Source organism: Pinus tabuliformis, chromosome 8, assembly GCF_031772625.1.
Source record: "Pinus tabuliformis cultivar Carrire ecotype Pingquan chromosome 8, CPIR1, whole genome shotgun sequence".
Taxonomy (NCBI): Eukaryota; Viridiplantae; Streptophyta; class Pinopsida; order Pinales; family Pinaceae; genus Pinus; species Pinus tabuliformis.
This window is the reverse complement of record NC_142294.1, coordinates 545432685-545460195: the sequence shown is the minus strand read 5'-3', so window position 1 is coordinate 545460195 and position 27511 is coordinate 545432685. Positions and strand designations below refer to the sequence as shown.

Sequence of the window (27511 nt, the reverse complement as noted above, 5' to 3'; positions counted from 1 at the left end):
CTTGATGAAATGAGAAGCTGGAGCCTTATTCCATTTGGATTTCTTAGCTGCTGCATCTGGTAAAGATTTAATTGCTGCTGCAGTCTTGGAGAAAGGATGAGAGATGCTAGTGGAGAATATCCTGAGCCACCTTCTATGGCTGCCATGGGAGGAACAAGAAATTTTCAAACGAAAACCTAGCTCAGATCTCTGCCTGCCCTTATTTCACCAAGATTGTTGTACGTGTGCATTTGCATGGCTTTTCAACACCAACCGGTGTTCCAATTTATATGTGTGTGTGTAGAAAAGTTTGTGGATGATCCCTTCATGTGTTTCTGTGCGATGGGGATTCCAGATTGTTGACCTGGTGCCATTCATAGTTAGTTTATGTATTGCAGAGATCCCTCCAACATTCCAATTTCCATAGTTGAGGATCTCAGAACTACCACAAATAAGATAGTTTGCAAAAATGGTAGCGATGGAAGTTATGGAGGGCAGTTTGATCTATGTAATTGTTACTGCCATTTTTACCAAGCCATTAGCCTTGCCATTTGTTGAAGGAAATTTATACCAAGATTTTATTTTACTTTACCATCTCTAAGATTTGCATTTTGAATCTTAGATATCCTTATCTGTTGCAGGTTTTCAAAATTTACTAGAAAATCTACATGAGGCAAAAGAAGGTAGAACTTCTGATTGTGGACACCCTGAAAGCAGTGAGTACTATGGACCTAATCTTGAGGAATTTATGTTGGATTTATTCTTTATTAAGATAACTTATGAATATTGTCATACAGGCACTCTCATCGATGCATCAAGAAAGGATGTTGGCAAATTGCTTGAACGAGTTGGGGATCGACAAGAGTTGACAAGAAAGAGAAAAGAGAACACTTCAGTCCGTACTGGTTCTTTCTGTTTGGTTGGTGTTTTTGAATAGTAGATTGTGGTTTGCAGTTCTATATGTCCTTCCTCTTACATCCAGATCGGAAATCATTTTTCTGATTTGTTTATTCTAAGTAGTGCACTCAAACTAATATAGATATGAGAACCCTTAGTGTATATATCATATGCTTATAGAGAAAATAGGGCCTACTTTATTAGATGCATACATTATCAATAAAAGAGGGCTATCATATAAGATGTAAAGAGTGAGAATGACTAAACCTTGAATTAAGAGCTATCAAATGTGTGATTAAATACTTGTAAAGACAACTTTTACTGACAAAATTCAAAAACCAACATTGCTTATTCAATATGACTGCTTACTGAAACAAAATACCAGAGGACAAATTTGTCAATGATTTAGGAATAGGTTATGTTTTTTCCACTACCAATAGTGTCAAGGAGTTACATGTTTTGAATGCATCTGAAACTAGTTAGTCTCTCATTATAAGTCTGAAATATGTAATGTATTAAGGCTATGAACTCCACTCAAGTTCTTAAACATTGCAAAGAGGAAAAGTGAAAACTTATCATGTTTTTAATGGTTGCTTTAGGGAGTGGATCAATAAAATGACATCCTATTCTTGACCGATTATTATCTTGATATCAGATTAAATATAGATTGGACATCCTGTTGCACACAGTATCCCAACTATGCCACTTGATTTTATTTGATTGAAAGATATTTCCAAGTCAGACCTGTACTCTACTTGCATTTGTCAATATTTACTCTCGGCAGCCTTCAATCATATAGAAACTTCTCTATTTTGAGATGCTAAATTAATGTTTGGGCTATCTTCTTTACTATTAGTTTATACAAGGCATTTGCAAGCTGAAAATTCATGCAAAGTTGAATAGTTTTCATCACTCCCATTTAATCATAGGTTACAGTGAAAATGAAAACTTTAAAGACAAATTTCTAGAATAGAGTATGAATTTATGCAATGCATATATTTAGCCTGGAAAATATCATGGTTAATGTATCCCTTTAAAGCTTTGCAGATTTTCACATCTTTATTCATTAGTTTCTTATAATGCATCAACATTAACAAATGACCCCCTTCTATGTAATTTGCTCAAGTTAATGCTCATTTTGATATTATAGGCATGATTCCCAAAACATCCTTGTTTCTCTCTTTGCACCTAAGGCAACTGAGTTTGAATTTTCCCTTTTATGGCGTCCATAAAATTTTCTTATTTTCTCCCATGTTATTCACTTAACAACATCGTGTTTGGATCTTATATTCATACAATGTATTCTCCAAGAATAGTATTTGAAAGCTTTGATTTTCTCCAACAGGAAAGCAAAACCCAGATTCTTTGCAAATGTAATGGATTAAGTCCTTTGTATTTTAATAACAAGGCTATCTATAGGGTTGGTATCTTGAAGTTTGCTTAATAGTTTGCTGAGTGATTGTCGTCTTTGGTGAAATTTGGATCTCTGTAGAGTTCAAACTAAATTCTAAATCAATTTGAGGGTCTTCATGACATGACTTTGGCATTCAATCCCTTCACTATCAATAAAGTTCTTGATGAGGAGGCATTTTCTTTTTGCTTCAGAAAATTTGACTGAGTCACTTGAATCTTTACAGAAAATTTGACTGAGATACCCGGATCTTTACATAAAATGGGCAAGGATGCAATACTCTTACTTTTCTCAAGAGCTATAGAAGACAAATTCAACATTCCCCCACGAGTTATTATTTAGTTGCAGTTCAACTGCTTAAGCTTGTCAACTCAGCAATTTGTGAAGGGATTTCACCTATCAGGTTCTTTCAAGACAAACCAATTTTTATGACTCTAGGTGATAAATATGAGCTGCATTTTTACCCAGTCCCATTGAACTGGAAGACAAGGATCTCCTCGTCCATTTTTCCAATCAATCTTTGGCAGCTTAGCTATCAATGCTGCCAAAGCAGTAACATCATTGCTGTTCGATTTTGAATCCTTTGAACATATCTATCAATCTCAAGTGCATTTAAAACTGGATCATGAGTAGAGTCACTTGTTTTCACAAAGGTAAATGATATGACAAATGGTAACCAAATATTCTTACAACTTGGCTCATAAAATCTATAGCTTCTAACATTCTTCTGAATATTAATTGCTATATTACTATAAAAGGCACATATGGCCTTTGTCATAGTGTGTACGGCCTCCTACAACTGTGTATGGCTGCCATATGCCTGTGTATGGCCTGTGTGAAAGAATGCCCAGGTAGGTATGAAATCGACTCGGAGGAATTAAATTGACCAATCCATTGAGAAGTAGACTTAGGAAAGAATCAAATTGACATGGCCAGTGGGAAATTTCTCAGGAAGGAAGAAATTTGATCCGGGTAAATGAAATTGACTGAAGTTGATGAGCAGACGATTAGGTGAGAAGGAATGGCAGCATATGGTCCAACCAACAATTGAAATTTCAGCTTGGGGAATGAATCCGCAACTTGCTAAATTTATCAGCAGCCAGAAATAAACAAAATTAGCAACTCGCGAGTCTGTTGCAATGGCTTTGGAATGAGGTCCATCGATTTCCATTCTTATAAATGGATGAATGGAGGAGAATAAAGAGCTGTGGGGGTGAGCTCTCTTGCTCATGGAGACTGTAACTACGAAGGAAATCTCACAACCATAGCTGATAGACAATCCTTAGTGAGTAAACAACACAAACAACCATTAAAATACAGAGCAGCTCCATTTCAAACTCATGGACTGTTGAAATATGTAACTAGGTTCGGTCGTCATAATGACATATGTAATCATAATTTTATGTAAAGAGAAATATAAAATTGTTATTGTCATTCTTGAGGCATGGGTTTCATGCTCAAGGTTATTTGATTTATAGGTCAAGCACCCATTGAGTGCTTCTAGGGCTTGTCATTATGTCAACAAGTCAATTGAGTCATTGTCATGGATGAAAGACCCTTTTGGGCATATTGTATATTGTAAAGAAAATTTATTTAAGTCAAATTAGAGTCAAAGACCCTCCAAGACCTTGTCATAGTGCTACAACAAGTCGGCCTTCAAAAGATGACAAGTCGACCTTCCAAGAAGAACAAGTCGGCCTATTAGGGCACTCGAAGAAGCCTATAAATAGAAGCACTCGGCCTCATTCAAAGGACATCAATCAATCATCAAGAAGTTCGATCACAAGGCAAGAAGAAGTCTTATATCAAGCGAAGAAGGAGACAAGAAGAGAGATAAATCAAAGTATTTCAAGGACTGTTTTGGGCTTTCTTTCCTCACACATGTGAAGTTAGGGCATCAATCTTGCTGCATCAAGTACCGAATTGCAGTCACACTAGGAAGCCGAGATTTGTCTCTAAAAGAAGTCTCCCTTGCAAGCCGAATTACCTAGGAGAAGAAGCCATCACAAGCGAAGAAGAGAGTGTTGAGAAATCTAAAGGGCTGCAACTAAGATGATTTCTCTTCAACTTGATAATTGCTTGTGATGTATTTTTAATTTTCTTGATTATTAGCTTCTTCTCTTATTATTATGTTGTTCTTATCATCAAACAACTACCAAAACAAGAAGATCAACAATACACAAGAACACAGGATGTAGGTTGCAAGCCAGGGCCAAAATTTCTCCACTTGAGAGGAAAACCCACAAATCTCTTCTCTCTTTATAGATTCTTCAAATGACGAATTCCAAGACCTCTAGACTAAGACCAATACCCTTCTAAGATCAAGTCTGACCTCCTTGATGATGTGCTTCCTTTGTCCAAGTCAAACCCAGTCAAATCTCTTCCAGTTGCACAACTTCGACCCCCAGCTACAAAATTTCGGCCTCCACTGCAGGTTTGAAATTTTCAGCCCCTACAATAGTTACTGCTTCCACACATGTGAGCAATTTCAAGGCTTCCAAGGCTTCCTTTGACCTTCGCTTGGGTTCCTCCTTCTAGGGCTTGTAGGTGACCTAATAGACCTTCCTTCGACCTTATTTCTGCAATTTCCTCAATTTTGATCTTGCAGCATCAAAACCCTAGCCTTCCTTCTTCGCACGTGTGAGAGATAAATGACCCAAAGCTTCGTCCTTCTTCCTTCTTCACTAGCGTTTTTTTGCTTCTCCTTCGCTTAGATGATGAGAAGATGAGTGAGTGTCCATAGGAGGTCAAGTTACCTCCTATATTAGGCTTCCAAGGAGGACGACATGCCGTAATGAGGCCGACTTCTTAGTTGCTAGGTTGACTTGGCCTTGGAGGGTATTTTGGTACTTTTAAATACAAAAATAATTCTTTTTACATGCTACAATGTACCAGACAGGGTCGTCTTCATATGCCAATGACTCTTTTGACTTCTTGACCCTAGGACAAACCCTAGAAGCACTCAATGGGTGCTTGACCTCTAAATAAAAGACCTTGAGCATGAAACCCATTCTACAAAATAACAATAATAATTTTTCTTTCCTTTTACAATATACAAGAATCAAAATTACATTTCAGATTTATGAAGCCCGAACCTAGTTATACATTTCAACAAAGATAAGGGTAAAAACACCATATTCTACAACACATGCAGAAACTAGCGTTTCTGCAATAGCCGAAATTGTAGTCATAAATTATAATTGCAGGTTCGAAGTTGAGGTCGAAGAAGAGAGTTGCAACAATTGTGAAGCTGGTTTGACTTGGGTTGACTTTGCTAGAAGAAAGTTCTTCAAAGGAGAAGTTTGACTTGGTCTTGGAGGGGTCTTGGTCAAGGGTCATAGGTCTTGGAATTCGTCATTTGAAGTTCTATAAGAAGAGAATAGTTCTTGTGGGTTTTCCTCTCAAGAGGAGAGGTTTGGCCGTGGAAGAACGCCTACATTTTGTGTCCTCTTGTCTCATTGTTCTTTATTGTTTGGTAGTTGTTTGATGATAAGAACACTAATTATAATCAAGTGAAAGAAGAAGCTAATCAAGTTAAGTAAAAATACATCACAAGCAGTTATCAAAGTAAGAGAAATCACCTAATCTCGTTGACCCTAGATTTCTCAACATGGACAAGGAAAAAAACATAGAAAACAAATAGATTAAGTGTTAATTTTAGATAACAATGGCGTGTTCTATGCTTACAACAATTAATTCAATGTCCTTTTATTAGCCCAATGATGATTTTCACTTATTTTCCAATAGAAATCACATAAACCATTAATCACATTGACAGTAACTATAGATAGAACATAAACAATAAACTGCAGAAGACAAGCCAAGGCAAGAGAACACAAGGATTTGGGTTAAGACAGGGAAAAACCCCAAGAAGGGGAAAACCCTTGATCAATTCTTTTTTATTATAAATATCAAATAATCAGCAGAGAGAGAGAGAGTATAATAATACAAAATCAAAGTCAAAATTGACTTGCCAAATCACTGTCCAAAACAACCTTGTAAAATCTGCAATTTTTCTCTTAGTCAACAACAGTCAAATCAACACTAACTAGAAAGTCAATAATAGTCAAAGTCCAGTCTAACTTCTCCAAAACTGCTTAGTCAAAGGAGAGAGGAACTCGACTTCTCTTGCTGGTCAAAGTCGACTCAAAACTATCCCAAATAGTCAGTCAAATTTGGTCAAAATCTGCATTTCTTGCTCGGTCAAACCTGTGGTCAATTAGCCCAGAAATCCTTCGTTTCTGTGCCAATTAATGTGGCTTGCATGAATAAGAAATCTCCCACCAAAATCGCAGTCAAACGAGGTCAAATACACCCAAGTCAACGCTGGTCAATGCTTTGCAAAAAGTCTGAAATTCAACCAATATGAAACAACCTCCTATCCCGTCGCACATGTGAGAGATTCCTTATATTTCTGAGCTATACGAACCAACATAATGAGGAGAGAGAAGATTGTGTTGAGTGAGTGAGGTGCCAAATGACGTTGGAGGACACTGTTATTTATGAGCTGATGAGGGTCAAAAGGCATGTCTCTTGGGCTTCATGAGCCTACATGATGATGTCTCTGACCTTGAAAATTAGCACGTGTGGGCTTTACTTGAAAAACATATTTCTCCTTGTTCGAATTTAGTGATCTTTAGGTTGATTTTGGTCCTCTCGAAAAGAAGAATTCAATGCAATAGTTATCTCCATCAAATGAGCTGTCCAAAGTGGAATTTGGCCCTAGTTGCTAACTTTAACACTCCCTCTCAACTAGGGATAATTCCACCTGCCAATATTTGATCATTGATCATCATGCCATCCTGCCATCCTGTATCATCTCTGTAGCTCGTCTCAACTCTGCTGAACACTGATATAGATAATAGGAAGAATCGATCGAGAGTGAGTCACAAGACCTTACCACCCTCCACTAACAAAAGTCAGTCCACATAACCAGGGGTAGAACCCCAATCAGACTTGACCCTGAATGATCAAGTTGTTGAACATCATGCATCCTAGACTTAGAGAGTACGACAGTACATGATGCGTCCATCAATAGTGCTATGGTCCCTATTCTCTTTTCTCAACTCATTGGCCAGATGAAAGGTACTTCCCAAGAATCTCAGACTACATGGGTAGGATGTATGTTGGTGCATTCATAGGAGAAGGTGAACCACTCATCCTATGCATATATCTTGAGCCATAGGGGAAGGTGAACCACTGACCCTATGCTCTCATAGATCATCATGGGGTATCACAAGGGAAGGTGAACCACTCACCCTATGGTCGCACATAGCTCCAAGAAATACCCCAGGCCCCCAGGAGCTCCCAGATCTCAATGTCCAACTCAAGCGGGACCCTCATGGGAGGGTCCTTCCATGACTCCAAGTCTCTCTTGGTAGGTTAAGAACTTGACCTTCCCCAAGGGCTTCGTGAGGATTTTCGCAACCTATTCATCCGTCCTAATGTGTTGGAGCCTTCATGCTCCCCGCTGTACCATATCTCGGATAAAGTGGTACCTAATATCAATATGCTTGGAGCAGTCGTGGAACACAAGATTCTTTGAAAGGCGAATCACACTCGGATTATCGCAATAGATAACGGTGGTATCCAATACATGCTCAAATAGCTCACTGAAGAGCTTCGTCAACCAAACAATTTCAAAATAGGCCATACTAGCTGCAATATATTTGGCCTCGATGGTGCTTAGAGCAACCGATTTCTGCTTCCTGCTCATCCAAGAAATTGAAGCAGATCCCAAAGAGAAGCAACATCCTAACGTGCTCTTTTTATCCACCACACTGCTAGCCCAGTCAGCATTAGAATATCCATGTAGCCTCAAATTCCCAACAGTGTATCTTAGTCCATAGTTGATAGTGCCACGAAGATATCTTAAGAGATTCTTTGTAGCAACCCAATATATGTGATGAGGCTGAACCATAAATTGACTCAAAGTATTTACAACGAAGCATATGTTCAGTGGGGAGTTTACCAAGAACATCAGGGCCCCCACAAGTTGACTATATTCAAAAGGGTTTGCCAATTTGGGCCTTGTTACCCACCATCGGTGGGTGGTATCCATAGGAGATTTTTTTTTCTCCTAGATGGTTCTCAACTGACAACTAGCAACCCTTTGCAACCATCATATAGCTCGATGTGCCACTATCTTTGCCACCTGAGCCAGCCATGTGGTCACTCACCCATCTATTATGATTGTATGTTTGAAGGTGGGCCTCCCAACCCCAAAGATATGGCTTTTCATTGTATAGTTGGGTAATTTTGTTTACTTATCATGGACACTTTTGGGCATGGATTAGTGAGGGGATTCGACAAAAAAAGTGGGTTTGGTTTGTACTCTTGTCTCATGTGTCCAATTAGATGGTTAGCCTTATAGCTGAGTCCCGTGGTTCTCTTTTACTGGTTACTAGCTCTAGGGATGGCACTACATGGGAAATCTTGATTTTGGTTTCGTGGTCTTGCATCCTGAAACCATATACATCACCTCCCGTCCGCTTATTATAACCCCATTTATCACTTTTCCCATTCGGGTTCACATTTGTCCATTGGGTCCACAAGGAGTTAGCTTCCCCCTCCCCTTGTCCACACCTTCGATCGGCCCTGGAATGATGCCACGGAGGTTGATGCAACTAAAAAAAAAGAAAAAGCATATTTTGGCCGCTCTCAACAGGAAATGTATGATAAACTGCAAAAGATGACCAGGACATACAAATTTAGCACATGGGAAAAAGCTAAACATTAGCTCTACCCCTATCATTATGGCCATCACCATGGTTCCTAGGGCCTCTCATATTGGCCCTTTACATCACTAAGGAACCCATGATTGTTCAAACCCTTGGTGGGCAGTGAACCACCCCACCTTAAGGGGGTAATCACTGTTATATGCTACACATCATGTTCTCATTACCTGGAGCCCTGAGCAGATATAAAGAAAAATCAATCAAAGGCAAAAGGCATATCAAGAAGGGTTGAAAAACAAAGGCTAGGGTAACTCATGTACCACAATTTATCCCTCCTACATTCATACACCCAAATGTGGGCTTCCTTTATTATGGCTACCCTTGTACTGTGGCATGTGGGTTGGAGCCTTTCCCTCATGCCCCATTCCATTTCACCATTATATCACATGCCACCTACCACTTGATGGATGCACCATGGACATGTCACCCCCTTTAGAGGTAGAAACCACTTAATAGGGTCCTTGGTTAACCCCCTTATTGAGCTTGGAGACACCTGTACATGCTAAAGCCCACTGTGAAAATTTCTAAATAGAAATCCAACTGCAGTGATTTATATTATTTCTTCTACTTATTATTTTAGAAATAAGTTATTTATAGTGTTTCTACAACAAATATAGAAATAAATTCTACTGTAGCCGTCACAATTAAAATACTGCGGAAGTAAATGCAAGGAAAAATACTAGCACAAGTATAATCACAATGACAATTATTTTTGGACAATTGTCCCTGGAAAAACTCAATGTGGGAAAACCGGTGTAGCAGATGAGGGTTTATTATTGATCTTTAGCAAAAACCTCATGTACAAGATACAACCAGCAGAATAGAAGAGGAATTTTTGTGAGAAATATTACAGACGATATTCTCACACTTCTCATCTAAATTCTGACTCTGGAGAGGAACTGTTGCCTCCTCTGTGTCTCACCATGTCAACTGCTGCGTAGGGACTGCGTAGTCCCAACGTCACAGCCTCAGCACTGTCCCTTTGCTCTGCGTCTTCTTTCTGCTCTTGCACCCTTGACTGATGCTGATGCCCTCTCTCCTTCCCACCTACAACTCTCCCTCTGATTCATTTTCCTCTTTCCGAACTTCATCCAGTGAGAAAATCGATCTTACTTGGGTAACTGAGTATCTGCCTGGTGTGTTTTTCCAAATGCCCATCGAAGTCCTTCTTATAAATTATAATCTTCCAATTGAGTAATCAACGACCCAAATTAGATTCTAATCAATGGCTCAGATCATATTGACTTGATCCTCGTCTTTTTCTAGAAGTTTCACCGACTGTTTGATTAATACCCTTTATTTTTTTTAATTTCCTAAGTTTAGACTTAGGCACCCATTAAAAATAATTAATTATTTTAATAAAACTGTCTCTGGATGGAACTTCCCAAAACGATTTCTGGGTATTGTGGAATACATGTGTCCAAGCCTCCTTGCAAAATTTGAGGCTTAGAGCACATCCGATGCTACCATGAATCAACACCCACTATGGTGTGAAAATTCCTAAACTCGAAGGGACCTCTACTGTGGCAAATCTGAATCTACTTCACCTACTTGATTTTTAACATGCATTAACCAAGTTATTCTTCTAAATACTTAAGCAAATTACTTCAGCAACCAACACTTAATTAAATATTTGATTTCATGAAACTGAAAGCAGAGCAAAGAACAAGATACATAGGACACACTTATTTTTGGACACAATTCCCTGGAAAAACCCAAAGCGAGAAAACCAATGCAGCTGTTCTGAGGGTTTATTATTATGCAGGAGAAATATCTGAATACAAATCGAGGATGCTCATGTAGCAATCCTTTACAAAGAAAATACTGGCGGAAAATCTGAGTGAGTTTTACCTCACTTCACTCGACAGAATTCCGGCTGATCCGACACAAGACTGACTAACCTCGACTATTTCTGCGTTGGCTCTGCGTCACCTTCTTTATCCTCTGCGTTAGCTCTCCTGGCTGTTCCAACAGTTCCTGAAAGTTCCGACAGTTCTCGGCTGTTTCGGCAATTCGCGATTCTGCGTGACAGGCAACTTTTTTGCGTTAGCTCTCCCGGCTACTGCGCTGCGTTTGCATTAGCTCTCCCGGCAATTCCCGACATTTTTGGCAGTTCCCAATAGTTCTGACAGTTCCCAACAGTTTCGGTTGTTCCAACAGTTCTGGATTCTGCGTGACAGGTAGCTTTTCTGCGTCAGCTCTCCCAACTATTCCGGCAGTTCTCGGTAGTTTCATCTGTTCCGACAGTTCTGGATTCTGCGTGATAGGCAACTTTTCTGCTTTAGCTGTCTTGGCCACTGTGTTGCCTCTTTGCAAGCTCTCTCCGCCTCTTTGTACTGTATTTTTTGGAAAGTCCTTCTCCCGGGTTCTCTCTACCTCTCTGCTGCAAGATCTCCCCAATTTATTTTCCTCCTGAGAACTTCTCACCTCAGAAAATCGATTTCCTCAATCTCTGTGTATGTTTCCAAATGAACCCCAAGCCTTCATTTTATACTTTTCCTATTGAGTCTTCAACGACCGAGATTAAGTCTCATATCAACGACTAAGATTAAAACATGACTTTATCTGCCTTCTATATCATTCTCACCCATATCTTGATTAATACCCATTAATATTTTAATTTTCCTAAGTTTAGACTTAGGAACCCCATTAAAAATATTAATTATTTTAATAAAATACAATTCTTTTGGAATTTCACCAAACGGTTTCCGGGTTCTTTAGAACTCATATGCCTTAGCCTCTCCACCAATTTTCAAGGCTAGAGCACTTCTGATGCTACCAAAAACTAACACTCCCTCTTAGCGAGGAAAGTGCTCTAGCAACAATGTCCACTTGCATGCGGCTCTTTTTTTGAAGCACCTCCTTTCTGCACTGCTGCTGCCACCAACACTGTGCTGCTGCCCATGACATTGCCACTGCCACTGCGACTGCTGCATCTGTACTACAACTCCCTTTCAAATGCTTCATCTGCTATGCTGCTAGCACTGCCACTGCTAACACTGCATCTGTACTGCCACTAAGTTGCTGAGAGAAGGAATTGAAAAACATCCAAAATTAGTTGAACTTAACTGTGTTCAACATAATACAATGAATGTTGGAATCTGGTTGTTGCTGATTTTGACCCTATGAATCTTCTGCATTGCTGTTGACTCCTGCATTGTGCCAACTGCATTGTTGCCAATCTTGCTCTGCGTTGATCAGTCTTTGGTCCCCAACTACTGCATCTGCGCCCCAAACACTCCACTGCATCATCTGACATTAAGTCCATCTCGCTATCGCTGAATCTTGAGCACCTGTAGCAAGGAATTGATCCAAAAGGTGGACTCCTCAAGGATATTGCCGACATGTAGTCCTCCCAAATACAACTTAATATCGCCCCCTCTCCCTCCTGGAGATGTGTGGGCACTCATGGCAAACTTATCCTCATCAATCTTTGCTGAAGTAACCTTAGGATCATGTTTCTCATCCTTGTCCTTTTCTTCAAAGGACACTAGGATGCATAGTGGCCCAACTCGCCACAATTGAAACATTTCACCTTCAAATGTCCTTCTTCCGCTTCTGCTTCTGCTGTCCCTTCGATGCTAGAGCTGCGTTTTCCTCCTCCTTCGTCTTTGAGCCAGGCTCACTACTGCCACTGAGGTTGGCCTTCACTAGGTCCCTCCTTAACTCTTGTTGAAGAGCCACACACATCTCCTCCCATGAAGGTAGTTTTTCTCCACCCAATATGCTTTGGACGAAAACTAGCCATTCATCTGAGACTCCATTCAGGGCTATCCTCACCATTGCGGTTGGCTGAGGAGTGGATCGCACTGCAACAAACTGGTCTGTAGTGTCCTGAAGACGTTGAAGATAGAGGTTCACCCCTTCTCCCTTCTGCATCAAAGTCCGCTGCAACTTCTGCTCCAAATACATCTTCCGCTGTTCGGAAGAGCCTTCATACAGAGAAGACAAGGCTTCCCACATCTCCTGGGCTGTATCCTTTCCCTGCAAGTGTGAGACCACATGATCTCGAACTCCATCGAGAATCAACCTCTTTGCCTTCCCCTGCTCGGCCTTGTATTTCTTCTTTTGATCGTTGTCAGCAGGAACAACCACAACACTTTTGACATAGGCCTCGAGATTGTATTCCTCCAGAACAACTAAGATTTTGGTCTTCCATATGACATAGTTGGAGGCTCCGTCCAACCTGTCCTGATCTCTGAGCCCATGCAATGCCATCTCACCCAACTGTCGAACTGACTCCTCTAGTCACTGCTTAGCACAACTGTTCAACGGAAAGTTCTCTGAGGAGAAAATTCCCCTACTATGTGTCTTCGTTCTTTTCCAGCGGATTTCTGCCCTGGCAGAAACTACGCCCTTCTAGCACTGTGCTGAGGCTCTGCGTCACTCCCTCTGCCTTTGCAAGCTCATGATTCGGAAATCGTACCTCTCTGTTGACTCACTCAGAGAGAGATTTCCTCGGATCAGCTTCTCAGCAAGGACTGTGCAATCCCTCCAAGGGGATTTGAACTGCTGCCAAGTGCAGCTTTCGGCCTCATTGTTCAGCACTGGATCTGCTCTTCCTGTTTCAAAATCAACGCTCTGATACCATGTGAAAATTCCTAGAATCGAAGGAACCCCTACTACAGCAAATCTGAATCTACTTCACCTACTTGATTTTTAACATACATTAACCAAGTTATTCTTCTGAATATTGAAGCAAATTACTTCTGCAACCTACACTTAATTAAATATTTGATGTCATGAAACAGAAAACGGAGCAAAGAACAAGATACACAGGACACTTATTTTTGGACAGAATAGTCCCCAAAAAACCCAGTGCGGAAAAACCGGTGCAACAATTTTGAGGGTTTATTATTATGCAGGAGAAATATTTGAATACAAATCTAGGATGCTCATCTAGCAATCCGTCACATAGAAAATACTGGCGGAAAATCTGAGTGAGATTTACCTCACTTCACCCGGTAGAATTCCGGTTGATTCGGCACAAGATTGGCTAACCCTGAATATTTCTGCGCTGGCTAACCATTATTAAGCAACTTTTCTTGAGTACACTGGGAGCCAAACTGGCTCACCCGACAGAGAAAATAATCTGGCAGTAATACCTCTCTTCGGAAGCAGATATTTTGAAAGTCTTCCCCACGAAACCCTCCCCAGTAGAATCTGAAACACTGCATCAACCTGAAACCCTTTGCGTTAGCCTGAAACCCTCTGCATCAGCCCTTTGAGTCTCTGCGTAGCATCTCTAGCCCTCTACGTCACTTCTGCAGCCTCTGCATGGGTCATGTAGGGCCTTTTGGCCTCTGCGCAGTCACTGTTGGCCTCTGCGTGGCTTCCTCTGGCTCTGCATCTACCTCTCTGCCTTTGCGCTGGTCTTCCGACACTATCTCTGCCTCTCTGCCTCCTACTCACTGCCCCTTGCTGCAATACTGATCACTCGTTTGATTTCTCTTAGCAAACCCCGCTCTAGAAAATCGAACTGACTGATCACTTGGTGCATCTCCAACTGACCCTCAAGTCTCCTCTTACACTTTTTCTGTTGAGTCTTCAACGACCGAGATTACATCTCTAATCAACGACTAAGATTAGATTTGGCTTGATCCATGTCATTTAGAACCTTCTAACCTAGTTTTATATTAATACCCATTAATATTTTTATTTTCCTAAGTTTAGACTTAGGAACCCATTAAAAATATTAATTATTTTAATATCTCCTTCACCAAGCAGAATTTCCCCAAACCATTTCTGGGTCTTGGAGATCTCATGTGCGTTAGCCTCTCCACCAATTTTCATGGCTAGAGCACATCTGATGCTACCCCAAATCAACACTCACTCTTAGCGAAGAATGTGCTCTAGTAATACTCCACCACTGAGCATCACCCTGATCATACGTCACCAATACCTGTGCTGATGCTTGGCCTTCTTGCCCAACATCCTTTGCACTGCTGCACTCGTTATTACTGCCCATGGCTCTACCATTGTCATTGCTACATTTGTACAACAACTCCCTCTACATCTGTGCTGCTGTTGGTCCTTCTCCCCAACACTACATCTGCACTGTAGTTCTCTCTCATCATGCTGCATTGTGTTGCCCATAGCACTACCACTGCTACTGCTGCACTACAACTTAGTTATTGAGAAGTAAGTAACTGACCTACCCAACTACTGACATCCTTGTCAGGCTAGAAACCCTCCCGATGCTGAAGCTCTCTCTGCCGCTATCCTGTGCTCCCTCTGCTGCCTCTGCACTGTTGCAACAACTTTGTGCCTCTCGCACCGCTGCAAACCTCTCTGTGCCATCCTGCACTGTTGCAACCTCCTTTGTGCCTCTCAAACTCCTGCAACCCTCTCTGTGCTGCCAGGGACTACTGCACTCTAGCACTCTCTGCCGCTCCATCTACATCCGCTTCTACCGACATTCGCCATCCTGTTATTGTCACTTCGGGCCTCCCGTGGCTGGATATGATCCAAAAGTTTGGGTACCTCAAGAATCTTGCCCCTCATCTCCTGTAGTCCTCTTGACTACGGCTCGATGTCTCCCCACCTCTTCTCTAGAGGTACATGAGCACTCATGGCACAATCGTCATCATCCTCTACCTCCTTTTCTGCCTTTGCTAGCTCTTCCTTGGAATCAGACGCCTCTCCCTTATTCTTCTTCTTGGGACATTGGTTTGCATAATGGCCCAGCTCCCCATAGTTGAAGCACTTAATCTTGGATAAGTCCTTTTTCTTCCTCTTCCCTTGCTGCCTTGCAGATGCCAGAACTACATCCTTTTCCTCCTCTTTCTTGACCCGGGCTCTTTTGCTGCTACTTCCCGTCTTGGTCAGCCGTCTGATCTCTTCTTGGCGAAGAGCTGCCCACAATTCCTCCCATCCTGGAAGATTTGCTTTGCCCAAAATGGTTTGGACGAACATCTCCCACTCCTCGGACACTGCGTTCAGGGCGGTCCTCACCATTAACTCTTGATCTCGTGTTGCCCCTATGGAAGTCAGTTGGTCCCGGATCTCCTGCAACTTGCCGAGGAAGTGATCTATCTGCTCCCCCTTCTGCATCTGGTACGATCGCAATTGATTCTCCGTAGCATCTTCGTCTGCACTGAAGTGTCTTGATACAATGTTGTCAAGGTATCCTACATTTCCTTTGCCGTCTCCTTCTCGGCAATATGCTGGACCACATGATCCTTGACCCCATCAAGGATTATGCATTTCGCCTTGGCCATTGCATCCTCATACTTTTCGTTATCAGCTGGGTCGACTGGGATAGCCACGGTTCTCAAGGCGAAGGCCTTGATGCGATGTCTATCTAGAACAGACAGGATCCTGGCCTTCCAGATCACAAAGTTGGATGCCCCGTCCAGCTTGTCCTGATCCCTCAGTCCATTCATGGCCATCTCTTTGCTCTTCTTTTCGACTCCTCTGAGTCTCTACTTCCCTCCTGGAAGTTCTTTCTTCGACTCCCTCTGAGTCTCTACTTCCCTCCTGGAAGTTCTCTGCTAGACTTCCTCTGAGTCTTGATTTCTCTTCTGGAAATCCTCTTGCCAACTGTCGAATTGCACCTCTCTGATCTCCTATGCTCTTGCAATACTGATCTTGATTTCTTGGCTAGAAATCCGCCTAGGTAGCGATTCCCTTCTACCTTGGTTCTGTCCCGTTAGGTATTGTTCTGCCTCAACGACAAAAACACCCCACCAGCTTCACACTCCACAATCCGTCCACAACTTCCTATGCCCTAGCAACTGAAGAACTGAGCCTCTAGGTTTATCGCAATCCCGACACTGGCTGAATTTTTCTACTAGCCAACTGCGTCTCCCCTACTTGGCTGAGCAGGATGACATGGCTCTTCGTGAGCCTCTTCTGCCTCTCACTGCTTCTGCGTTGGCCCCTTCTCTGGCTTGAATTGATGATGCAGGCCCTCTGTGTCAACCCTTCTCTGCTACTTTCTGCCTAGGAACAACTTCTGTCACTCGGGACAGTTGTTTTTACTGCAAATTCTCTGATTCAGCTGGTGCCTTCAGCTCTCCTGTGATCTGCAATGCTCTGATACCATGTTGAAATTTCTAAGTATTACCTGTATAAATTTTATCTATATTCTCTGGTTTATTTCGCCTACTTGTTTAATTACTAACAAGTTATTTAACCATATAAATACTGAAATAAACACAATACAGTCTCAACCATCTACAGGTCAACAACTGAAAGAAATAGACAAACACACAAGGGACACCGTTATTTTTGGATATTCGTCCCCGGAAAAACCCAACTTGGGAAAACCGGTGCAGTAGTTCTGAAGGTTTTATTATTAATCAACTTTTCTTGAGTACACTGGGAGCTAAACTGGCTCACCCGACAAAGAATATAATATGACAGTAATACCTCTCTTCGAAAGTAGATATTCTGAAAGTTTGCTCCACGAAACCCTCTCCAGCACAATCTGAAGCACTGTGTCAGCCTTCCTGGCCTCTGCGTCAACCTGAAACCCTTTGCGTCAGCCCTCTGAGGCTCTGCGTAACCTCTTTGGCCCTCTGCGTCACTTCTGCAGCCTCTGCGTGGGTCACACAGGCCCTTTTGGCCTCCACGCAGTCATTGCTGGCCTCTGCGTGGCTTCCTCTGGCCTTGCGTCTGCCTCTTTGCCTCTGTGCTGGTCTTCCGACACTATCTATGCCTCTCTGCCTTGTACTCACTACCCCTCTCTGCAATACTGATCACTGGTTCGTTTTCTCTTAGCAAACCTTGCTCTAGAAAATCGAACTGACTGATCACTCTGGTGTATCTCGAACTGACCCTCAAGCCTCCTCTTATACTTTTTTTGTTGAGTCTTCAACGACCGAGATTACATCTCTAATCGACGACTAAGATTAGATTTGGCTTGATCCATGTCATTTAGAACCTTCTAACCCAATTTTATATTAATAGCCATTAATATTTTTATTTTCCTAAGTTTAGAGTTAGGAACCCATTAAAAATATTAATTATTTTAGTATCTCCTTCACTGGGCAAAATTTCCCCAAAACCATTTATGTGTCTTGGAGATCTCATGTGCTTCAGCCTCTCCACCAATTTTCATTGCTAGAGCACATATAATGCTATCCCAAATCAACAGGAACCTTTGTCCAGTTTCTAGCACCGAAACTCGACTTTCCCTAGCAGAATCGAAACAGCCTCTAGAGGCTACTGTGTTGCCCCAATGTCCGTCTCTCTGCAAATGCACTCACTGGATCTGGAAATCTTCCTGCGACTTCACTGTCTCTGCCCCTCTCTTACTGCTTCGATCTCTGGCTCTCTTTCCGGCAACTGATTGCTGCTACTTTGGAAATCAATCTGCTCATGAAATCAAGCCTTTCAAGTTGCTTCTTTATCACTACATCGACCTGCTCTTATAATCCTCTGTTGGAGCACCAACGACCAAGATTAAAACTTAATCAATGGCTAGGATAATCACTGGATCGATCTGTGTGAGTTTCTAGATTATTTATGCCTTGACTTAACTAATACTGATTAATTAACCATATTCCCTAGGTTTAGACTTACGAAATATTTAAAAACTGGTTAATAATCTAATTAAGTAATTTCTAGGCGGAATTTCTAGAAACGATTTCTGGGTTTTGGAGATCTCATGTATTCTAGCCTCTCCACACAATTTCGTGGCTAGAACACATTTGATGCTACAAAACCCGCTTAGCGAGTAATGCATTCTAGTGCTACTGCACACCCTGTAGCAGCACCTTGTCTCTGCATCATCTCTTGTCATGCTGTTGATGTTTGGCCATATTGCCCACCAACCACTGCAAAATTTTGATATATGCTGCATCTTTGCTACTACTAACCTTGCTGTACCACTGCCAACATTGCATCTGCACTGCAACTCCCTCTCATCTATTGCTACTGCAACTGAAAAGTGTCCAAAATACTGAATCAACTGTGATCAGTATGATGCATCTGTCACCCAAGTCTCTGAGTGCTACTAGCCTCTGCACTGTCCACTAAAGACTTTGTGCTACTGCTGACTTTGCAATGTGCCAACTGCACTGCTACCAACTCTACACTATGCTCCCAACATCTGACTACTACTAATCCTTGCAATTGTCACTCTCGCATTTGACTGCATCAACTGTGACTAATCCATCCTGCTATTGAAAATTGTGGGCCTCGGTAGCAAGGCATTGATCCATGAGGTGGACTCCTCAAGGATCCTTCCCAACTATAGTGCTTTGGGGCTACAACACCAAGTCACCCCACCTCATTCCTGGAGGTATATCAATAATCATAACGAAGTCTTCCTCCAACTTCGAGGATAACCTATCGATCTCAACATGTGATGTAGCCTGGTCTTGCTTCTCCTCTTTGTCCTTGTTTCTGAGAGGACACTGGGTACTACAGTGACCGAGTTCACCACACCTGAAGCACTTGACTTTCGACAGATACTTCTTCTTCTTCCTCTTCTCCCCCTATCCTTGACTGGGACCCTTTGATGCGAGGGCCACATTCTCCTCCTCCTTCACTTGTTTCTGTCTGTTGTTGCTACCATTGATGGAGCTCTTTAGAAGTGCTCGCCTCAATTCCTCCTGCTGCAAGTCAATGCACATCCTGTCCCAATCTAGTAGCTTGTCTTTGCCCAATATGCTTTGGACAAAGACTTGCCGTTCCTCGTAGGCACTGTTGAGTGCCAATCTAACAAGCTCTGTGGGTTGAGGTGCTGACCCAACAACTGATAACTGATCTCGGACCTCTTGAATCTTGGTGATGAAGGGATCTATGCCTACCCCTTTCTGCATCTCAACTTCTCCTCTAAGTACATCTTCCACTGCTTGGAAGTGCCTTGATATAGCGTGGGGAGAGAATCCCACATCTCTTTGGCAGTGTCCTTGCCAGCGATGTGTGAGACTATATGGTCTTGGACTCCATCCTTCCTATATTCCTTTAGCTGATCCGCATCCTGGGGAATTGGCATAACACTGTCTATATAAAGCTTAAGGCCATATTAATCCAACAGGAAGGACATATTGGCCTTCCAGATGACATAGTTGGAGGAGCCATCCAACCTATCCTGATCACTTAGTCCAGCAGTGGCAATCTCAACAAAATGTTGAAAATCTCCTCTTTCCTTCTGCTCAGATGCTGCTCTGCTATTTGCATTCCTTTTTGGAGTGATAAGATCTGCTCACAATGACTGTTGATCTACAAGGAAAAATTGAACTTCTTGAGACTAGAAGTTCCTTGAGGAAAATTTTCCCTCTGTGTGTGGTCTTCTTCCTTCTACCCGACACTAGCTCTGCTTTAGTGAACTGTGCAAAAACCACTACGTCCAACTAGAGATCTGCTCAATGAAAAATCTAAGCTACTCCCTCTGCCTTTGGAATCACTCGCTTTGGTAGGATCGAATACTTAGAAAAATCGAACCTCGACAAATAACTCGACCTCCTGGCAGAATGACTGCGCTGCCCTTGGGAATTTCGTCCTGCTACCCATAATGAGCAGAGAAATTCCTTCTTTTTTCGCCCCTGAGCTCTCCGACTGATCAACCGCGTTTTGGTACCATGTGAAAATTCCAAACTGGAATCCTATTGCAGCAACTGGAAATTATTCTCCTAATTGTTAATATAATTTAACAATTTATTTATCGTTTGCTACAACAAACACTGAATATATCGCACTGCAATCTACACAAATAAAACCGCGGAAGAATAAGCACTAGAAGAAATGCTAGAACAAACATAAAATAAAACAATTATTTTTGGACAAAAGTCCCCAGAAAAACCCAACTTGGGAAAACCGGTGCAGTGACGGAGGGTTTTATTATTAAGCAGCAGTGAAATAATCTGAGTACAATCTGGATGCTGAATACTGGCAATCCTGCAGAGAAAATACTGGCAAAAATCTAGTGAGGAATTTTCCTCACCCCACAGGCAAATCCGGGCTTTGACTGCAGCTCCAAGTGCGCTGTCCAAGCTGCCTCTGTGCAACTACTGCATCACCATAGTGCAGTCCCTTCTGCACTCAGTCTGAATCAACCTCTCAAGTCGTCTAGTCTGCTGCTGTCTGGGAAAGCTGTTTGGGAAAATGTCTCTCTTGGCCTCCGGAACTTCTTTCCAGTTTCTGGCACTGAAACTCGACATTCCCAGCAGAATCGAAACTGCCTCTAGAGGCTATTGCGTTGCCCCAACGTCAGCCTCTCTGTGGCTCTTCTGTTTCTCTGCAAATGCACTCACCGGGTCTGGAAATCTTCCTCCGGCTTCACTGTCTTTGCCCTTCTCTCACTGCTTCGATCTCTGGCTCTCTTTTCGGCAACTGACTGCTGCTACTCTGGAAATCGATCTGCTCATGAAATCGAACCTCTCAAGTTGCTTCTCGACCACCACATTAACCTCCTCTTATAATCCTCTGTTGGAGCACTAATGACCAAGATTAAAGCTTAATCAATGGCTAGAATCATCTCTAGATCGATTCGTGTGAGTTTGTAGATCATTCTCGCTTTGAGTTAATTAATACATATTAATTAACTATATTCCCTAAGTTTAGACTTAGGAAATATTTAAAAACTGGTTAATAATCTAATTAAGTCATTTCTAGGTGGAATTTCCTGAAATGATTTCTGGGTTTTGGAGATCTCATGTATTCCTTTCCACAAAATTTCGTGGCTAGAACACATCGAATGCTACAAAAACTAACAACCCAACGACTCATTATATCTACCATTTGCCCTCTTGAGAGGCTTCATCTTTGTATTATTGAGCTACCTTGGTGGGCTTGTCACCAAGTCATGTTACTATTGTACATTATTTTATTACTTGGGGCTAATTAGGCCATTTGGGCTATTCGAACTCCCTTATGGATTGTATAGATAGATGAGAGGCTCATTCATTCCTCTCATCATCACTTGGATTAGATTAGTATCTCTTGAGATTTTTGCACTTGCTTTCTTGGACGAGATTTTGGAGCTTCTTGATGCACTATGATGTTCAAAATTTCGCTGTTGTCTTTGGAGCTTATTTCTATGCAAAGATGATGAATGGATATACTCTTGTCTCTTTTGTAAGTGAAATTTAATGCTATTTGTCCTTATTATTTGTGTAATGCATGGATTTTTTTGTTATTATTCTTGTATGGGCCCTAAAATCGTTTGGAGAAATTGCACCCAGATGAGGAGTTATTAAAATAACTAATATTTTTAATGGGTTCCTAAGTCTAAACTTAGGAAAATAAAAATATTAATGGGTATTAATAAGAATATGGGTGAGAAACTTCTAAGTGACGAGGATCAAGTCTATTTTAATCTTAGCCATTGACTAGGGACTTAATCTTGGTCATTGAATCAACAGGAAACATATAAGAGGAGGCTTGAGGGTCAGTTGGAGATACACTTGAGAGATCAAAGAGTTCGATTTTTCTGGGGCAAGGTTTGCTGAGAAAATCGAACAAGTGATCTGTTGCAGCAGAGGGGCAGGGATAGTTGAGGTTAGAGGATCTTCTCCGGGACCTCAAATACACAACAGAGAGAGGCAGAGAGACGCCAGAGGAGGCAGCACAGACCCTGTGAGGCTGACACTGGGCCAGGAAGGGCCCACGCATTTCCAGCGAAAGGGAAGAGCCACCCTCCAGCAGAAATCTAAATTTAGCCTGGGGAGCAGCAAAATCAACTGGAAAGGCTGACGTCAGAGCTTCAGGAGGTAGCGCAGTGTCCCTGTGTGCTCCATGCAGGCCCACACAGCTACTGAGTAGGGGCAGCGCAGTTGTAGTGGAGACAATTAGTCCAGTTGCTGGAACGGAGAGATTTTTGCCGGGTGAAGTGAGGTAATCTCACTTAGGTTTCTGCCAATATATTTTTATCTCTGTAACTGGATAGCCAAGAGGGCATCCAGAGTGTATTCAAAACTACTGCTTAATAATAAAACCCTCAGAGTTGCTGCACCGGTTTTCCCGCATTGGGTTTTTCTGGGGACGTTTGTCCAAAAATAACGGTGTCCCTTGTGTGATTGTCTCATTTTATTTCAGTTCATGATCTGTATGTATGTGTAGTCCTCAATAGTGTTTTCATCGCTGTTTAAATAATTAAATAACTTGTTCAATGTAAAACAAGTAGGAGATGATAAACTAGTGATTGCAGTAGGATTTCTGATGTGTAGATTTTGAAATTTTGACAGGTATATGGTAGCATTAGACAAGTTGGTCGTTGACAGGGAGGAGTGTGCTAGATTGCATGGAGAATTAGCAAATACATTAGTCAAGCTGGAGTGTTTGGTTCTTTCCATGCATTTGTACATAGGGACAGAATGGACGCTGTCACATGGTGGAACATGTATGGCGTTGGGGGACCTTTGGCAAAATTGCTAGTAAAAGTGCTTTAACGGGTCGTTGATACTTATTTTGCAAATAGGTGTTTGAAGCACCTATAGCTTCATCCATAATGTGAGAAGAAACCGCCACAATGAAAATTGGGCAGAAAGCCTTGTTTTTGTACACTACAACTTGAGGTTTTTGGCACATTATTGTGAGCGTGCTCACGCTGATAGATCATATATGACTTGGGTCAACAACCCAAAGGAGGGTAATTTGGAGGATGGAGCTATACATTTAGAAGACTTAGAAGCAGATCTTTTGAAAGTTGATGAGGAAGCAGCAAAAGCAGTAACCATGTCATCCCCATCATCCTCTAGCAGTAGTCAATTTGCACAAGCACAAACTTTGTCTTTGCCGCCACCTCCATTTGCAACATTGCGTGGAGGTCATGTGGCTTCTAGTTATGGACGTGGTCGTCCCGTTGGTTTGTGGTAGCATCGGATGTGCTCTAGCCACGAAATTTGGTGGAGAGGTTGGGGCACATGAGATCTCCAATACCCAGAAAGGGTTTGGGCAGATTCTAAATAGTTTAGGAGATATTAAAATAATTAATATTTTTGATGGAGTCCCTAAGTCTAAACTTAGCGAAATTAAAATATTAATGTGGATTAATATAAAACTGTGTTAGAATGGTCCAAAAGACATGGATCAAGCCAGATCTAATCTTAGCCATCGATTAGGGACTTAATCTTGGCCGTTGATATGTCAACGAGAAAAGTATAAGAGGACGCTTGAGGGTCACTTGGAGAGCACACCAGATGATAAGTCATTCTATTCTCTAGAGCGGGGTTTGCTAAGAGAGATAGAATCAGTGATCGGAGTTGCAGCTGAAGGGTAGTGAGTACAAAGAGATAGAGAGGCAGAGATAGTGCTGGGAGATCAGCGCAGGAGTCAGGGAGAGTGACACAGTAGTAGCCAGGGCTCACGCATAGGTATCCAGGAGCTGTACAATGCTTTAGAAAGGCCAGCATAGCTAACGCAGAGGGCCAGAAGGCTGACGCAGGGCCTCTTGAGGCTGACACAAACCCATTCAGGGTGACGCAGGGCCAACGCTGGACAGAGAGACGCTGACGCAGTCTAGAAAGGCAGATGCGGGGTTCTGGGGCAGATTGGAGTTGAGGAACTGCCGGAGGGTTTATCCGGGGTTTCAGCGAGGACATTTGTCTCAGACTAAGAGGTACTACTGCCAAGGGCATTCTCTGTTGGGTAAGCTAGATTTGGCACCCAGATTGTACTCTGAAATTGCTTAATAAGAAAACCCTCAGATAGTTGCACCGGTTTTCTTGTATTTGGTTTTTCCGGGGGCATTGGTCCAAAAATAACGGTGTCATTTTGTATGCTTGCTTCTGTTTCCTTCAGTTGATGATATGTAATATGTTGAGCATGCACTAGTGTTTATTTTCAGTGTTTACATTGTAAATCACTTGTTAAGTAACAGAACAAGTAGGTAGGAATAAATCAGTAAAGTGCATGGAGGGTTTCTAACTCGTAGACTTAGAAACTTCAACATGGTATCAGAGGGTGGTTGCAGACAGTGTTTTAAAAACCGTTTTTAAAAACCGGTTACCGGTCTAACCGGCCGGTTAGCAAGCCTGCCGGTCTAAACCGGCCAAAAAACCCGGTTTGAATGCTGACTTCTCCATTTTTGTGCTCTAACCGGTGAAAACCGGCCGATTTAGGACGAAACCGGCCGGTTTGTAACAAACCGGCCGGTTTTGTCCTAAACCGGCCGGTTTTAGGCACAACCACCATAAAGTTAAAAAAACATGTTTTTGACTGTGTTTGAGGGGTTTTGGGGGGGACTAAGGGTGTTTCAACCCTAACAATGTTGGCAATTAATGGTAATGTTAAATTCTTAAAGTAAAAGTGACATTTCCTTTAATTTTCATTTTCATCCTTTTACTTAAATTTTTAACATTACCATGAAATGACTCAGGATGTTTGAGAGTGGTTTCGACCTCATTGGATTTCATATGGAAAAACTAGAATTTTAGATTTCACTCAAAATTTAGCAGACTTAATGGTTTTCAAGATTTCATGGTTTGGGGGTAAACAATAAATGCAATTAGAGCTCCAAATGATGAGAAAAACTCCTGATCTAGATCCCATTGTGTTGGACGATATTGATCCAACATCAGAATGGGTGGAGGAGACTGAAGAACCTGTGTTTGAGGCTGAATTTGATATCGACATGGCTTTGGCGGGGGATGAAGCAGATTATGTGGTGGCATCAGAACCAGGATCAATAGCGGCATCAAGGAAAGGCAAAGAACCAATGGAAGGCACTAGTCATCCAGGTCGACAAACTCGTGCTTCCATTAGGTCCACTTCTATTGTCATTGGTGGCATTGATATTGAGGTTGCAGATCAGGCTGAGGCATCCTCAGACTCTGAACCAGATGATGTCTATGTAGCTCCTGATGATGATCTTGTTTCTAGTAGTGGTAATGAACTTGATGATTGATCATGTGTATACTGTAGACTTGTAGTAGGCCAATGGCCTCATAGCTTGCAACATTGTTTTTGGACTTTATAGGCCATTTAGAGCCTCATTTCTTATGTATTTTTCTATTTTGTTGATGATATGTATTGCACTCGGTGCCATTTTGATGTATTCACCTTCACATGGTATATAAATGAGCAAACTTTGCATATTTTGTCTCTATTGGCTTGGAATCATGGTTTTACATCTTAAAAATAGTTTTGTTTCATTAAAAATTAATTATTTAATGTATTTTTTTAAAACCGGTTCGTTTAGACCAAACCAGTCCCGGTTAGACCGGTTCCGGTCGGTAAACCGGTTCATTAGGTGGACCGGTCCGGTCACCAGTTCCGGTTTTAAAAACATTGGTTGCAGATCACAGGAGAATTGAGGACATCAGCAGAGTGGAGCAATAGCAGCAGAAAACAGCTGCTCGAGTGATAGAAGCTGTTTCTAGCAGAGCAACAACAAGGGAAGGGTGACACAGTGCCTGCATCATCAAGGGTGAGCCAGGAAGAGGTGCGCAGAGGCTAAGGGAGGCAAAGGGAGACTCATGCAGAGCCACGTAGAAGCTAGGAAGACTAACGCAGTTGGCTGAGGAGGCCAAGTTGCTGGTGCTGGGATTGCGCAGAGCCTAGGAGCTCTCACCTTCAGGTTGCTGGGGTTTAGGAGGCTGTGGGAAAGTTGCAAAGTGGAGTTGGTGGGGTATTGTAGTCAGAACAGTACCTAACAGGGTAAGGAGGAGGGAGTTGCTACTGAGGGTTTCTAGCCGAGAAATCCGGATCAGTGGTGCAGTTGCACAGACGATCATAGTAGGGGGCATCTCGATATCGTTAGAAGGATTTCCAGGAGGAAAATCGAGACTTAAAGGGAGTCACATCGATAACTTCCAGGAGGGAAGTAGAAGAGCAGCATGGCACTACACGGAGTAAGAGACCAGGACAAATTGGATAGAGCCTCAAACTTCATAGTCTGGAAGGCTAGAATCTTATCTGTACTTGATAGAAATCGTGTCAAGCACTTCGCCTTGAGGACGATAGCTATCCCAGTCGACCCAGCTGAGAACGACAAGTACGAGGAGGGACCATCTAGCACCACACATTGCCGAGAAGGAAACGACAAATGAGATGTGGGAGGCCCTAAAGTAATTGTACCAACATACCTCTGTGCAAAGAAGGATGTTACTAGAAAATCAGATCAGGTCATATCAGATGAAGAAGGGAGAACTGATTGACACCTTCCTTGGAGAACTGAATAAGATCCAAGGTCAGTTGACTTCCATAGGAGCCATGCTGGATCAGGAATTGATGGTGAGGATAACCCTGATTGTAGTCTCAGAAGACTTGGAGGTATTTGTCCAGAGTATACTAGGCAGAGGGACACTTCCACCTTGGGATGAGATGTGGGTGGCTCTTCGCCAAGAAGAGATCAGACGTCAGACAAAGGCGAGAAGCAACAGTAAGGGGATCGGAGTCAAAGAGGAGGAGGAGGAAGATGTTGTCCTAACATTTGAGGGAAAGCAAGAAAAGTGGAGGAAGGATCTCTCCAAGATCAAGTGCTTCCACTGTGGGGAGCTGGGTCATTATGCGACCTAGTGTCCAAGGAAGAAGAGTAAGGGAGAGTCTTTCGAGACTAAGGCAGCGCCAGCAAGGGCAGAGAAGGAAGTGGAGA

General features: G+C 42.2%; 1 protein-coding gene across 4 annotated transcripts in view; it reads left to right on the top strand.

The window, feature by feature from the left end:
- Positions 1–27511, top strand: part of RAD4 (DNA repair protein Rad4 family) — a 332705-nt gene that overhangs the window by 69500 nt on the left and 235694 nt on the right. For 2 of the 4 annotated variants that reach the window (XM_089372434.1, XM_089372432.1), the window contains exons 1-3: positions 352–487; positions 621–695; positions 777–874. In XM_089372434.1, the coding sequence (XP_089228560.1) occupies positions 367–487; positions 621–695; positions 777–874 (294 nt within the window). In that variant the 5' untranslated portion in view covers positions 352–366. Of the gene's footprint in view, positions 1–351; positions 488–620; positions 696–776; positions 899–27511 lie in introns of those variants that run through there. The other 2 variants (XM_089372430.1, XM_089372433.1) reach the window with 2 other exon arrangements.